Source organism: Carcharhinus amblyrhynchos, chromosome 21, assembly GCF_965287045.1.
Source record: "Carcharhinus amblyrhynchos chromosome 21, sCarAmb.v2.hapA, whole genome shotgun sequence".
NCBI classification, from domain to species: Eukaryota; Metazoa; Chordata; class Chondrichthyes; order Carcharhiniformes; family Carcharhinidae; genus Carcharhinus; species Carcharhinus amblyrhynchos.
In genome coordinates, this window is record NC_137344.1 from 41,004,128 (window position 1) to 41,021,129 (window position 17,002).

The 17,002-nt window shown below is 41.8% G+C and overlaps 1 protein-coding gene across 4 annotated transcripts in view; it reads left to right on the forward strand.

Moving 5' to 3' along the window:
• Nucleotides 1-8,013: 8,013 nt before the first annotated feature.
• Nucleotides 8,014-17,002, forward strand: part of LOC145356377 (dual specificity mitogen-activated protein kinase kinase 4-like) — a 160,269-nt gene continuing 151,280 nt past the window's right edge. For all 4 annotated transcript variants that reach the window (XM_080209053.1, XM_080209054.1, XM_080209055.1 and 1 more), the window contains exon 1: nt 8,014-8,127. In XM_080209053.1, the coding sequence (XP_080065179.1) occupies nt 8,040-8,127 (88 nt within the window). In that variant the 5' untranslated portion in view covers nt 8,014-8,039. The remainder of the gene's footprint in view (nt 8,128-17,002) is intronic.

The following is a 17,002-nucleotide window of genomic DNA, read 5'->3' on the forward strand; positions in this document are numbered from 1 at the left end:
GTGAGAGGGAGATTAGCAGGGCAAATAAATAGGGTTATGGGGATGGGTGAGATTGTTGTCGGTGCAGGCCTGATGAGCCGAATGGCCTCCTTCTGCCCTGTGATTCCTCCTTCTGTGAATACCCTGGGTGCGACTATTGTCAGTTGGCTGTTGCTGATGGGCCCAAAGACCATTTTGTGCACTGTAGAGGTTATATTATTCTATCTCCTCGTTCTTTTCTCCTAAATGAACCACTTCAGACTTCTCTGCATTAAATTTAATCTGCCATTTGTCCACCCATTTCGCCAACTTGTCTACATCCTCTGGAAGTTGGTCACTATCCTCTTCACAGTTCACAATACTTCCATGTTTTGTGTCATCTGCAAATTTTGAAATGGGGCCTGTCCAGGTCGTTAACATTTATCGAAAAAAAAACACTTCCCCCCCCGCCCCCCCCTCCACCAACTTAAATTCATCTTTTGAGCTTTCATTGACCTAAAATGTTAAATCTTGTTTCTCTCCACATAGATGCTGATTGACCAACTGTCATGCATTTCCAACATTTTACTTTTGTTTCCATTTCAGATTTTTAACATCTGCTGAGGTTTGCTTTTTTTTCAAGGACTTACAGGAAATGAGTAATCAGGCTCTGATATTATTGTCAAATAGTGTGTGTCGGCTGGAGGACAAAACCTAAGGTTAAATTCATCCACCTTCTCGGGATTGTTAATAAATTAATGAAGTGTTGACAATTCTTACAGACACCAATTCAATTTTCCCAGGATACTGTAGTCTCCTGTAGAGTACACATCTTACATTTTTCCACCAAAAATTTGATTTTTAATAGTTGAAGGTCATATTAGAAACCATTCCAAGTGATGTTGTGGTAACCATCTATTAGCATCTCCATGAGACTATTTTCTTGCAGTTAAAAAATATTGCCATAATTGGATAGGTATGGTGGCAATTATTCAGAAAGAAGAAACCCTTTCTCACATTGACAGAAGAGACAGCAGAAATGAGTCACCTTCCATGAGAAGGGTTGGAAAATCAAGAGGATGAGTCACACATGCTTGCTCTCCTGCATGTTGGTTATTAATGAGCTTTGGTAGAAAGTTGCTTTCCTGTTTTTTTTTTTAGTTGGAAAAATATGTTGACTGAGAGAACAAAAACGAATAAGGGAAGAGTAGTTAACTAAAGGGAAATGGAAAATAAGTAAAATTAAAATCTCCAAAAGATCTTGCTTTTTGTTATTATTCATTTGTCAGCCACAGGCATCGCTGGCTGGTCAGCATCTGTTGCCCATCCCCAGTCACCCAAGGGCACTTGAGAGTGGCTCTGGAGTCACACAGAGGCCAGACCAAGTAAGGACAACAGATTTCCTTCCTTAAAGGACATTAGTGAACCTGATGGTTTTTTTGGGGACAGTCAACAATGGTTTCATGGTCATTAATATATTCTTAATTTCAGATTTATTTTATTGAATTTAAATTCCTCTATCTACAATGATGGGATTTGAACCTGGGTCCTGAAAACATTAGCTGAGTTTCTGGATTAATAGTTTAGTGATAATATCACTAGGCCATCACTTCCCCCTTTGTGCTCACGTAGAATGTAACAAAATATTATTGTAAATACGTCATCTGCTTTCTGCCTTGACATAGCTTTGCCTGATACAAAACATTATTAAAAATTGTGCTGTAATATTGTGCAAGTTGAAAATGTTGACGAAATTACCACGTGTGTACTGTTGTCATGCAAACTTATCTCACTTCCTCATTCACTTGTGTTGCAAGATGCCATCTGATACCCATGATGTGGAGATGCCGGTGTTGGGCTGAGGTAGGCATGGTAAAAAGTCTCACAATATCAGGTTAAAGTCCAACAGGTTTATTTGGAATCATGAGCTGTTGGAGCGTTGCTCCTTCGTCAGGTGAGTGGAGAAGTAAGTTCATAAACATGGCATATATAGACAGAGACACAAATGGCAGCTTTTCTGAGGCAGCGAATAGGGCCTGGGTGGGATTGTTATCATTGCATGTTCAATGGGCCGAATGGCCTCTTTCGGCCCTGTAGGGATTCTACTCTACAATCCTCTTGAAAAAGCACTGGTGGGCTTTCTTCTTTTCCTTCTTATTTTGGGCTCTCTTTCTTATTATTTAAATCAAGATTAAGAGGAAAATATATTCTGATCTATTGAGGGTGAGCACTTTGTTGTTATTGGAGACAATCAGAAAAGCGCACAATGGAACCAAATGATATTGCTGAGTTGACTTTTTTAATGCAGGCTCTAACCTGTTTATTTTAAATGGGTAAACACTGAGTTGATATATCAGATAGAGCACCCCATATGAGTATTGATGAAAAAAAGGACACATGCCAAATTGTAAAGGAAACAACAATTTATACTGCATAAAACGATAATGCTGATTGATTGCCAAGTGGACTGTGACTGGTAGAGGCATTTCCATGGAAAATGCGCCAGTTAACTGATAACTGACACTTAACTCCCAAGTTTTGTTTAATTTCAAACCAAGTCTGTTCACTGTGATTAGTCAATATATTGTCCTGGGGATTTGAGCAATTCTTAAGTTCTGTGTCACCAAATGGATACGTGGCATATGGGCTTGCTTAGCATTGGTCCACTATCCATTTCAAGGGTAATTTCTATACTAATACATTTATATAATTCCCATGTTAATTGATAGGGGATTTAAATCAAGATTTGAAATGGATTGTTATTTATTATTCCACCCTAGTTATTGCAAGGTTATTTTCTGGGCCTACTGCGGGGCTGAAGTCATGTGACAACATAGTTAGCCTATCTCTGAAGTACATTAGTGAACAAATTGCATTTTTAAGTCACCACAACAATTTTTGTCACTATTTTTCTGGTGTTTGCCCAAATATTATTGGATCAATTAAATTATTTAGAACTTCCCTTGTCTGATTTCTACTTTCAACTTCTGGGTTGCTAGTCCAGTACTGTAATCATTTGGCTGCCATTCTGATTCACTGAGTTGCTACTAAAGAGTCTTTCAACGGTTTCTTCCCACAGTCTGAAAGACGTGCTGGTTAGGTACATTGGCCATGTTAAATTCTCTCTGTGTACCTGAACAGGCAGTGGAGTGTGACGACAAGGAGATTTTCACAGTAACCTCATTGCAGTGTTAATGTAAACCTACTTGTGACAAATAAATAGACTTTAACTTTTAACATCGCACAGGCGGTGTATGACTAAGTCAAAGAGACCAGGTGGGAAAAAGAAACTTCACCTGGAATTAACATGGAATCTAATCAGAGCACACTAACATGTGGTGATTGTCCCTTTAAGGAAAATACAGCGGAAGAGAGTCACCTGGCTTGAGGAACCAATTGGGACTGAAATTGCGTAATCACTCCAGGGGGTGGAGGCCTATCTTGGACAGAAGGCATTGAGAAGGCATGTAGGGACTGGGAGAGCCAGGGGCTGCCAGTCTGTGTACAAATGTTTCCTTGTTAACAAATACTTTTGCGTTCCTGAAGTTCATGAGTGTGCATCATTACATAACCATAATGATATAAGCAGAATAATTATTGCATGGGTAACTTACCTTTTGGTGGTGCATTGAGAGAATTTAGGTGATGAACTGTAATGGGCACTAAATACAATCCCTCAGTACAGGTGCCGAAAGAGTACAGATCCAAATCTTGTGAGCGTGCCAAAAACATCTGGCATTTTAAAAAACTGGTCGGGTGGGTTGAGCATGAAATAGAATGATGTGGGTTCAATCTGTGTGTTGGCTGTAGGTAGTTCATGGAGGCCTGCCTTCTTGCCTTGTCTCACCCTTCAGAAGCTGTGCCCCTTAAGCTATGTACAACCAATTGCATCCCGCCACTCCCATGCCCGCCACTCCCATGCCCGCCACTCCCATGCCCGCCACTCCCATGCCCGCCACTCCCATGCCCGCCACTCCCATGCCCGCCACTCCCATGCCCGCCACTCCCATGCCCGCCACTCCCATGCCCGCCACTCCCATGCCCGCCACTCCCATGCCCGCCACTCCCATGCCCGCCACTCCCATGCCCGCCACTCCCATGCCCGCCACTCCCATGCCCGCCACTCCCATGCCCGCCACTCCCATGCCCGCCACTCCCATGCCCGCCACTCCCATGCCCGCCACTCCCATGCCCGCCACTCCTCTCTAATCGAGGAAGATCCTTGTGAACTTTGGCTAAGAACATATTCAGGTTGAGAAGTCTCAGAATTATGTTTGAAAACTGATTTTGTACTCATTTAAGATCCATGAATCTTAAGCCTAGTCTTGCCCAACAATATAATTGTAGGTCTTATTTGTTTACTTTGGTGGAACAAATAAAATTTCACCTTGAGGCTAATTATTCAGCATTGGCACGCACTTCGATAACAAGTAAAATCATGCCAGTGTTTCATTTACAAAAGCTCTATCCGGAAAGCCACTGACAAATTACTTAATGAGTGTTTCTACAAAAAGAAAAAGAATCAATACTGTAATAGCTTTTTTAGATGCATTTGAAATGTGCAAATATTTTAACATTTATAACTGAAAACATGATTACAATCTGGTGGCTTGTACATAGGAGCCACCACTTTTTGCATCCTTTCCCTCGTAATAAATTCCAAGTTGTGTTACAATCTGAAATATTTTATTTAAATGGATGACCTTTCTCAGGCATGCGCTGTTACATCAAATGTAGCTTATCAGTGTATCACAGATGTGGGTGCTTGCACAAGATTCTCCCAGATAGTGAGTGCTCCATTTCAGATTTTTTTATATTTCAGAAGCTTTGTAATTCCTTCAGGAAAACAAAGGCCAGACAAAATGTTGTACCACAAAGAAGCAAGGGCGATTTTTGAGTTCAGTTATCCTAGTCATGGACGCTCCAGCAACCTATTTGATAAATACATTGATAGAAATTATGAAATCAAATCTCTTTCCCAGTCTGTTAGTCTCTGTATAATGTTGGGGAGCTGCATAAAAGTGGACAGTATTGACAGACCTCCTTTTACTCCTCGATCTTTGAGGAATGACTCAGCACAGTTTCTATCCAGGTTGTGTGCTAAGATTGGAGTCCACCATATGGCAAACTGTAGATAGAAAACAGGTTTATATGCCTCCAGTCACAGTATGTTGATTCAGTTTTGCACTGCACATGATAAATTTTTACAAAGCTCACAAAAAAATTGTGACTTAAAGGTAATTTTGTCTTTCAACAGAATGATTGGAGCATTTCATGACCCTATTGTAATTCGCTGGATGAGTCAAAGGCATGGAACTTCCCCCATTTGGTTAAGTATTTTCCTTCCCCATTTTGATTTTTCTAGTCAAGTGGGCAACCATTTCCAATGGCCTTGCAAATGGCACTTTGTAACTAAGTATAAAGCTCTTGAAGTACCATCAGAGATAACTTGTCATTTTGGCTTCCCTGCCAATGGGAAAATCTTATGACTGTACATAGTGGATTGGCTTCAAATAAGATTAAAAACTGACCATGAGCTGACTCTGTGGTAGAAATCATAGAATCCCTACAGTGCAGAAAGAGGCCATTTGGCCCATCGAGTCTGCACTGACCATGGCCCTACCCCCATATCCCTACATATTTTACCCACTAATCCCTCTAACCTACGCATCTCAGGACACTAGGAGGTAATTTTAGCATGGCCAATCAACCTAACGTGCATATCTTTGGACTCCGGGAGAAAACCGGAGCACCTGGAAAAAACCCACACAGACATGAGGAGAATGTGCAGACTCCGCACAGACATTGACCTGAGCCGGGAATCGAACCCAGGTCCCTGGAGCTGTGAAGCAGCAGTGCTAACCACTGTGCTACCGTGCCGCCACAGTTATTAGTCACAATTTATTAGTCACAACTAGGCTTACATTAACATTGCAATGAAGTCACTGTAAAAATTTCCTAGTCACCACATTCTGGCACCTGTTTGGGTACACAGAGAGAGAATTTAGCATGGCCAATGCACCTAACCGGCACACCTAGGGCAGCACAGTGGTTAGCGCTGCTGCCTCACAGAGACAACACCAGAGACTTGTGTTCAATTCCTGGCTTGGGTCATTGTCTATTTGGAGCTTGCACATTCTCCCTGTATCTGCGTGGGTTTCCTCCAGGTGATCCGGTTTCCTCTCTCAATCCAAAGATGAGCAGGTGAATTGGCCACGCTAAATTCTCCTTCAGTGTGCCCAAACAGTGTGGCGACTAGGGGATTTTCACAGTAACTTTATTGCAGTGTGAATGTAAGCCTATTTGTGACAAATAAATAAACTTCTTTTTTACCTTTGGACTGTGAGAGGAAAAAGGAGCAACCAGAGAAAATGCACACAGACACGAGTAGAACAGACAGTGACCCAAGCCAGGAATCGAACCCACGTCTCCGGCATTGTGAGGAATGATGTGGGGATGCCAGCGTTGGACTGGGGTAAATGCAGCAAGAAGTCTCACAACACCAGGCCAAAGTCCAACAAATAAACCTGTTGGACTTTAACCTGGTGTTGTGAGACCTCCTGTATTATGAGGCAGTAGTGATAACCACTGTGCCACCATACTGTTCTTGGGCAACGTGTCTCTGGTCAACTTGTAGCTTGACTGATTTAACTCGTCTAATTACTGGGCACAGTAATCCCCTGCTTTTTTTTTCCTTCTTCAGTGTGCAATTTCCAAAGGTTATAAATGCGCACCCAAAGCCTGAATTCACTTTTGCCCCTTCTCTGTGTTTGAGGATGGGTGGCTTGTGACAATAATAAATAAACAGAAGAGGGGGGAGTAAATTCAGGCTTTGGGTGTGCATTTACAACTTTTTTTTTGGAAATTGCAAACAGGCCCACTGAAGAAGGGAAAAAAAAACACCAGTTCAGAAAGGTTTTGTGTCCAGGAATTAGACACTGAGTCACTCAGGCTAGGCTCCAGAGATACACTTCCACCACTTTGCAGCAAGCACCCTGGCTGCTGCCTACGTCACAATCAGGAGGCGCGGGGGGAGGGAGAGAGGGGACGGGGCTGACGCCTGGCGCATGATTGGCCTCGCCGCCCCGCCTGCTCTCTCCCCCGGGTTCAGGTGGCACCTTAGGAAATGTAGTTCTCGGCGTGGCTGAGGCGCGCCGCTCTCCCCCGTTCTCCCCAGGCAGGCGGGACTACAGATCCCAGAGTGCGCCGCGGCGGCTGGGAGGGAGGAGGCAGCCGGCTGCGCGCCTGCGCAGTGAGTGTGTGAGAGAGCGCCCTTCCCCTCCCCCATCTTGTTCCCTCACTCACTCACTCAGACAGATGTGAGGCCAGCAGAGACGCATTCTTCATGGGATTTTCCCGAATTTTTCTGTGATTACATCTTCGCCGGGGCTCTGCACACAGATTCTCGTTTTTTTTTTCCGTAAAAAAAATTATAAAATCTCTCTCTCTCTCACACACAGAGGGAGTCTCTGGCCGTTTGGAGAGCAGGGGAGCAGCAGGGTTTCCATGGCTTCTTTGTCAGGGCTGCAGTGGCGGCGCCTCGGGCAGCTCCTAGATTAAAATTCTTATTTTTAATATATATATATATAGCAAAACGAAAGAGAGAAAAAATAATAATTGGATTATAGAGACTATAAGCTGTGGGCTTTTCACCGTGGAAACCATTTTTTTCTCTCACTCAACGCCTTGGGGAGGCATTTAATTCAGATAAATTTACATTTTGTTTTCCCCGGAGAGGTTTATTTTTTTTCTAAACTTATCTAATCCACGGATTTCTGATATGGAAGACAGGAGGCGGATTTCAACCGTTTTTTGTTGACGGCGCCGGGCTGTGGAAGTGCTCAAGAGATTTATTTGGGTGCAAGTGTGTGTGTGTGTGTGGGAGGAGAGGGGGGGTGTTTTTCTTTCTAACAAAAAAAAGGGAAGCCAGTGACTGTGCGAGAGAGTTGCTGCATTGCAGCTTCCCTCCCCCTCTCTACCCCCCCTCCCCCCCCCCCACTACCACACTCCTGTCTGCTACCACCACCCCCCACCCCCTCTTCCCCCCACCCCCCCACAACCTTTGGAATATTATCTGTACAATGGCGACTCCCAGCTACAGCAACAACTCCAGCAGCTCAGCACAGCAGCAACAGAGTCAACAGCAAAACACAACTACCTGCATGCAGGGTAAGCCACCTCGCCCGCTGTCTTGGTGCAGTGGTTATCATCTGTAATGGTGTGTGTATGTGCGTGTCTTGTGTTTGTCTGTGATTGTAGGTGTCTCTTTCTCACCCACCCCCTCCCCGCTGCCACTCTTATATTTCTTTCAAGGGAGTGTTTAGTAGTTACTGTTTTGTACAGCCAACAGCTTCCAGGGCCAAGCCACCCCTCTTCATTGTGTCCAGAGATGTGCAAGGTGTGTGTGTTTTAGACAAGCTCTAATTTCATTGCACTTTGACATGTACTGTTATTACTAATATTGGGGGAGGGAGGGGGAAGCTTATTTTTTGATGCCTTCAGGATTCGCAAAATTGCAGGATACTAATGTGTGTGTGTTTTTTTTTAATTCAATTTTTGGCTCCTATTCTACCTTTGCCTTTTACTCTGAGTAATAAATATTTGCCTGTTTGCACACCTGAAACATTCCAAAGTGCTTAACATAGTGAATTACTTTGCAACATTAGTGTGAATGTTTGTTATGGCATAGTGTAGTGGTGTTGGAATACAAATGCTTGTCCACTACCCCATTTCCTCTCCCTGGTTACAGTGCAATATATTATAATTCCTTGAACAATAGACGTATTTTAAGTTCAGATATGTCTTTTCACTCTGGCAATCATCGTTTTTTATAGTTATTTTTCTTGGCTTGCTGCATTAAGAGTAATGGGTGCCTGTCTGAAATTAGGGCTTTAGTTAAACAGGGTTACATTTAGTTATTACTTAACAGATATTGCTACCTGCTTTCACTTATTTTACAGCTTCAGTTTCCACTTTTTGGAAAATGGTGCAGTAATTGGATTGTGGGGATTTTCTGTGTAAAGTTAATAAGCCTTATTGTGTAAGCATAATGTAGATACACAGAATAGATAAAGAGGGCATTGATGAACTTGGAGTGTAACACTAAAGGCTAAATTTATTTTGGAGGGTGATAAAGTTTGTATTTGACATCTAGCTGGAATGTGATTGGATATAATGTGAATAATTGTAGTTAACAAAAATATTTTTGAATCTTTTTAGCTTGTAGGGTGTTACATTAAATGCTTAAAAGATTTCACATGCATTTTACATGTCCATTTTTAATGATTATACAACACCGGGCAATCATATAAATTCGCATTTAAGTAATACCTTGTACACCTAAACGTCCCAAAGTGCTAAACATAGTGAATTACTTTGGAATGTTACTGTGAATGTTTGCTGTGGCTTAGTGTAGTAGTGTTGGAATACAAATGCTTGTACACTGCCCCATTTACCCCCTCTGTTACAGTTCAATATATGTATTTCCATTAACAGTAAAGTTTCAGCAAAGGGTCCTTGACTCAATCTTAACTGTTTCTCTCCTGATAGATAATGGTAGGTCTGCTGGGTTTTTCCAGCTTCCTTTGTCCTTGTTTCAGATTCCAGCATCTGCAGTATTTTGCTTATTTTTTATGTAAGTTTAATAGTTGGTGACTAGCTGCAAAATTGCCGCCAGGACGAAAAGGTATTTTTCCTGGTATTCTGTCAAAAGGTATTTATTCGTTCATGTGATCTTTACTGCTCTCTCAGCCATATCCTACTCTTCGCTTATTACGTTCAGCAAAATGAAAACAATATGACAAACTTAGAACTTGTAACTTAGCTATTGCCAACTAGGCAGTAAACTTTAATCTTGTGCTGGTAATATTATTGAATAGTTGAGCTATTGTCATAATTTACTATCAGACTAGCATCACTAATTTATTGTTTTGCAATTCACTCAACTATCCATTGTTTTGGTTTACCTTTGAAAGCTATGTTTCTTTTTTTTCACTTTGCCCCTCCTGAGGTGTCTCTGAACGTTACACCATGGTTTAAATATATGGTCGACTTATTTAACCCCAACCTCTGTGAACCTTGCTGTAGTTATTAATTAGAGATAATTAAACATTTGAGGTTTCTCACACACGCACCACCACACACACACACACACACCCCCCCCCCGGCAAAAGGTAGTGCCTACTTTTGCATGTAGTCTCTAGAGGTGACATTTAGAACAAACAAATAGGTGAGAGTTGTGTCCATGTTCTATCTGAGACTGGTCTGTGATGGCACGTCAGTCTGGTATGTGACTGTCCAGCCTTGCCAGCATTTTATTCTAGTCACACTGAACCTTAGTCATCGATTAATTCCAAAACAATGCAGCAATTACAGCCTTGCTCCATAGTAAAGATCTTCCTTAATCCAACTTGTGATAGACAAAATGACCAACTACTATACACTTTTCTCTAGTCTAGAGCGTTCAGTAGTTTAATTATCCCAGAGGACCATGATAGTCCCATTATAAAATAGTTTAGGTTTACCCAGTCCATTGCCTTGTGTTGGTATCCAATATTGTGAAAGCTACCACTGACTTGTGTGTTCTCTAGCACATACCTGAGAATAATCATGTGATGTAATCATTTAATCAAAGTAATAAATGTAAAATTCAGAAATGCACTCAATATTACAAATATATAAATTTGATAATACGACATTGTAAAAATTTATTAATTAAGCAGAATGCTGTGGTTGCTGGAATCGGAAACAAGAACAGAGGAAGCTGGAAAATCTCAGCAGATCTGCCAGCATCTATCAGGAGAGAAACACAGTTAACGTTTTGAGTCATGGGCCTATTGGTTATTGTAAATGAATTGCGCTTAGTTATAACACAAACCGTAGACAACAAAATGGGATGTTGTACCTTTGGGAGTCATTGCTTCCTGCAAACTGACAATCTGTTGGACCAATACAAGTGGTTAACACTGCTGCTTCACAGTGGCAGGGACCCAGGTTCGATTCCCAGCTTGGATCACTGTATGGAGTCTGCGTGTTCTTGTCATGTCTGCGTGGGTTTCCTCTGGGTGCTCTGGTTTCTTTTCACAGTCAGAAAGATGTGCTGTTAGGTGCATGGGCCATGCTAAATTCTCCCTTGGTGTATCTGAGCAGGCACTGGAGTGTGGCGATCAGGAGATTTTGTGCAGTGACTTCATTGTAGTGTTAATGTAAGCTTACTTGTGACACTAATAAATAAAAACAACACCTCAAAATAGCTATAATGTATTAGTTGACAAAAAAAATTGGATTTTAGAAATATCCATTGTCAAGAGCTTGCCAAGCATTTCAGTAAGAAAAGGAAGGGAACATTTCCAGGTCTTCCATGAACTGTTTTATTAATGTTGAAACAAATTGCCATCTTAATTTTGTGTAAAATCAGTCTAAGTTGTGCAAATTCTGCTCATCTGTGATGTTAGGTGCAAAAGATTTTTGGCAGTTATACATTTTCGCATCCTTGGGTGTGTCCAATCAATGCAATAGAGAAAGTTCTTCCAGTGAAAATTAGTGGCTACAGTGCTCCACCTACATAGTATGTTTGGGTGTGTGGTATATTCAATGTTCTGTTTTTAGTTGGCTTTTGTATAGTAATCAGTAAAGGTGTTGCGTACTGAGATGTTTGCCATTTTCATTTACCTATGTTGTCAGAGCTCTTAATTTTAAGACAATATGTAACGTGTGAACTTGTATTCGGTTATTTTTAAAGAAACTAAATCTGGAATTAAAATCTGATTATCAGTAAAGTGGCCACAAAGCTGTCGGGTTGTTGTAAAAACCGAAATGATTCAATAATGTCCTTTAGAGAAGGAAAGCCTTTATTCCCCAGTCTCACTTATGTATGATCTCAGTCCCATGCCAATGCAGTTGACTCTTCTATTCTCCTAGGTCTGGAATCACCTAGCAAACCACTCAGTTATATTAAGCAATCATAAAGAGTGACTTAATCTTTTTGAACTTGTGAATGCCAATTTCCCTCTTCACCCGAAAGCCACCTCCGTTATGTGTTACAGCACTGCCACTATGCTAAATAGGGTTGATTTTAGTGCCAGCCTTGGCATAGTGTATAGCACTGTCATCTGAGTTAGAAGGTTGTGGGTTCGTGTTCCATGTCAGAGACATGAGCATATTAATTGAGCACTTCAGTGCATTCCAGAGGGAGTACTGCATTGTTGGATGTGCCATGTTTCTGATGAGTTAATCTGAGGCCCAGTCTGCCTTTTCAGGTGGGTGTAAAAGATCCCTAAGAGCACTTTGGGATTTCATAAGTTCATGAAAGGAAATATATAAATGCAAGTTATTTATTCCTAATAGGTATAGCAGTTCAGTATTGGATAGTCACAAGATGTTGTAGAGGCATTGGCAGAATTGTATCCCAATGCTATCTATTATAGCTCTCCGGAATGTACCTTGACCTTCCATTGCCATCGAGCTAAATGAGCAAGTTGAACCCTATTAACACTCTGAGGATTGAATCAGGACTGAACAGGGTGGCAGAGTGGTTAACACTGCTGCCTCAGAGCCAGGGACCTGGGTTCGACTCCCAACTTGGGTCACTGTCTGTGTGTAGTTTGCATGTTCACCCTGGGTGCTCCAGTTTCTTCCCACAGTCTAAAGATATGCAGGCTAGGTTGCTTGGCCATGCTAAATTGCCACTTAGTGTCAGGGACGTGGGGTAATGGGGATCAGGGCTGAGTGGGATTGTGGTTGGTGCAGACTTGATGGACCGAATGGCCTCCTTCTGCACTGTAAGGATTGAGTGCAGGGGAGCATGCCTGATGCAACACCAGGTTGCAAATGGGATTTCTGCCTGCTGAGGCTAACACAGGACTATATGCATGCTAAGTAGCATACTATTGTCAAAGATAGACAATCCTGCAACCAATAGATCAGATCAAAGTTCTGCAGTGTCAGTCGTGAATGCTGGTGGAGAATTAAGCAAGTAACTAGTGCATGAGGCTTAACATTAACCCCATCCTCTTTCACAGCAGCGGATAAGGCTGAAGCATTTGTACTTACCTTGAGCCAAAAGCGTCAACACTGCCTCTCGAGATACCTTCTCAAATACTAGGCTTCATCCCAAATTACTTCACTGCACAGGATATCAAGAAATGGTTAAGTTTTGTGACAACATTCCAGCTATATAGTGCTGATGATCTGGGTTTCAGAACGAGCCATGTCTCTCTCGAATTGTTCCGAGACACCTGCCTTTTCCTGGCAATGTGGAAAAATGTCAAGGTATGTTGTTTTTACAAAAAGGACAAATGCAACCCAACTAATTGTTGATTGACAGTAGGTGGTAGGACATATCTTGACAATTTTCCACGTTGCCCTGTAAATGGCAGGTGTCTCAGCTGTCTCAAAACAGCTTGACTAAACTTGGTTAGTTTTGAAACCCAGATCATCATCGCTATAGCTTGGGATGTTATCAGGAAATTTGCCTATTTCTTGATGTCAAGAAATGTGAAGGAAGGGATTGTCAGCAGTGGTATCAAGTGGTGCGTATTCACTGGACCTGCTCACTGATGCTTATCTTGGTTTGTGCTCTTGTTTCAAGCATGGGCAAGAGAGCTGAATTCCAGATGTGGGACAAGAGTGGCTACCATTTCCATCAAGGCAGCATTCAATTGAGTGCAGCAGCAAGAAGCTTTAGCAAAACTGAAGTTGATCGACGTTGGGGCTGGGACAAGCACTGCTGTGGGTGGAGGTGTAATTGGCGCAAAGGAAGTTAGCCATGGCTGTTAGGAAGGCAGCGATTTCTGCTTGTAGTCATTGCTGTAGGAGTTCCTCGGGCAACATCTTTAGCCCAGCCATCTTCAGCTGCTTCAGCAATAACCTTCCCTTTATCATGATGTCAGAATTGGGGCGATTTGCTGATGATTGCACAGTATTCAGCTCCCTTTGCAATTCCTCAGATAATGAAGCAGACTATGCCTGTACAGCATCCAAGCTTAGGCTGATCTGTAGTGTGAATTTTACTTGCCATTTAAGTGCCAAAAAAATGACATTCCAGCAAGAGAGTCCTACTACATCCCCATAATCACCGTCCTGGAATTCACTGTTGATTTAAAAATTCAACTGGATCAATCACACACAAGTTATAGATATAAGAATAGATCAGAATCTGGATATTCTGCAATGAATGGCTCACCTTTTGACTCACCAAAACCTCTTGACCTACAAGTTAGAAGTGTGATGGAATACTTTCAACTGGCCTGAATGAGTGCATTTGCAACAACACTCAAGAAGCACAACAGTATCTAAGCTGATCCAGTTTGGTGTCTACCCATCTTTAAATATTCATATCCTCCACCTTTGCCACATGTTGACTGCTGTCTTTCAGATCTACAGCAGCATTTCGTCAAGACCATTTCAGTGGCATCTTTCAAACGCATGACTTCCACTACCTGGAAGGGGAACGATGAGAATATCACCACTATCAAGTCATGTACTTCAACATTTGTCAGTGGTTAGGTCAAAATCTTGTCTGTTTCTCTACAGGACAGGTTGTGAAAGTATCTTCACCATTCAGTCTGCAGCAGTTCAAGAAGACTCACCATCAACCATAGCTTGGGATAAATGTTGACCTGGCCAGCAAACCCCGTATCTATAAAGAATGAATTTTAAAGATGTTAGGTAGAACTGAGGTTGAGTTGTCACGGCAGTAGGAACATTCCCCTCAGAACTGCAGAGGTGCCTTAATGTGTTTCTGTACAATTCTTGCTAAACTTTGTAGTAAAGTGAGTTTGTTTTAATTTTTCTAGAATTTTGCAGAGGTAATACAGAATTGGTATGTTGTAGTTAATGAAGTATTGGTGACATTTTTGTGATCAAGTTTTGCAGCAAATGGAAAATAATTGTGTTCTTTCCTGGTAGTGTTAGTCTGCAATAGATGAGTCATTTTCAATGTATGGTTAAGCACAGTGTCTGTTATATTGTGTGATCGAATATGTTATACAAGGTGTTTATAAAGTCTGCTATCATGTATATGTTGGCCAAGTTGCAAGAGTATGTACTGTGTACCTGGTGGATGGTGTTATCACATGAGATGATGGCATCCGTGTTGATGATCCGACATGTCTTGCAGAGGATGCTGTAGCAGGGTTGTGTGATACTGTGGTCACTGTTCTCTTGAAGGCTGGGTAGTTTGCTGCGGGCAATGGTCTGATTGAGGTTGTGCAGTTGCTTGAAGGCAAGAAATGGGGGTGGCCTTGGTGAGATGTTCATCTTCATCAATGACACGTTGAAGGATACGACAACGGATACTCTTGCAACTCGGCCAATGCTGTCTACCTGATACGCTGCAGGAAAGGATATCCCGAGGCGTGGTACGTCAGGGAGACCATGCAGACGCTACGACAATGGATGAATGAACACCGCTCGACCATCACCAGGCAAGACTGTTGTCTTCCTGTTGGGGAACACTTCAGTGGTCATGGGCATTCGGCCTCTGACCTTCAGGTAAGTGTTCTCCAAGGCAGCCTTCATGACACACAACAGCACAGAGTCGCCGAGCAGAGACTGATAGCCAAGTTCCGCACACAAGTTGAGGACAGCCTCAACCGGGATCTTGGGTTCATGTCACACTATCTGTAACCCCCACAACTTGCCTGGACGTGCAAAATCTCACTAACTTTTCTGTCTGAAAACAATACACATCTTTTTAACCTGTGCTTAATGCTCTCTCCACTTACATTGTCTGTACCTTTAAGACTTGATTAGCTGTAAAGACTCGCATTCCAATCATTATTTATGTAAATTGAGTTTGTGTCTTTATATGTCCTATTTGTGATCAGAACTCGCATCCACCTGACGAAGGAACAGCCAGTTCTGAAAGCTAGTGGCATTTGCTACAAATAAACCTCTTGGACTTTAACCTGGTATTGTGAGACTTCTTACTGTGTTTGCCCCGGTCCAACGCTGGCATCTCCACATGTATACATCCAAAGATCTACATGTGAAAGCGCAATTCATAAAGTTTTAACACAATATGTTGGAAGTTTCTAGGTTTGCAACATAATCACCACTTTTGCAATGCATCATGAAGTCTGATTTTCATACAATTTTCTTCTGTTTCCGTTTTCAACCAACTAACATAAGAAATAGGAGCAGGAGTAGATCATGCAGGGCCTTGCTCTGCTGTTCAACTACAATTATGGTTGATCTTTGCCTCAGCTTCCATTATCATCCTCGTTCACCCTATCTCTTGATTCCTTGTGAAATCAAAAGTCGATTTCAGCTTTGAATATATTCAACGATAACATCCACAGCCCTCCTGAAGATAACACTCGAGTGAAAAAATGTCTCAATCTCAATGCTATACGATCAACCCTTTATCCTGAGTTTGTGGCCTCATTCCCCAGCCAGGGGAAATTGCCTCTTGTGTGTCTACCCTTAAATCTTGTACATTTCAGTGCAATCCCTCCCACTGTTCCAAATTGCAGAGGATATAGACCCAATTTAACTAGCATCTCATAGGGCAGCCCCTCATTCCACAAATCAATCTATTGAATCTTTGTACTGCCTCCAAGGCAAGTATATCTTAGTTATGGAGATCAGAATTGCACACTATCCTGTTTCAGCATTAGCATTAAAACACCTTGAATTATGCTTTCATAAGATGTCAGCATCACCGGCAAGGTCAAATTTCTTGCCCATCCTTAATTTCCCTGAGAACTTGATGGTGAGCCATTGCCTGAAACCACTGCAGTCCATCTGATATAGGTGCACCCACTATTTTTAGGAAAGAAGTTTCATATTTTTTTGACAGTGAAGGAATGGTGATACTTTTCTATGCCATTTACAATTTATTTCTATCATGTGTACATCTAAAGTAGTTAAAATATAAATTTTCACTGACTTTATCAATGCCCTCTATATAGATTCCTTGAGGTATTAAAGGATGTGCATCAGTATTGTACTTAGCTTTAGTCTATCTTGTATACTGCAATGCTTCATTCTGCAGTTTACTATTGCAAAATGGTTCGAGAAAGTGCATCTTTCTAATTTTTCA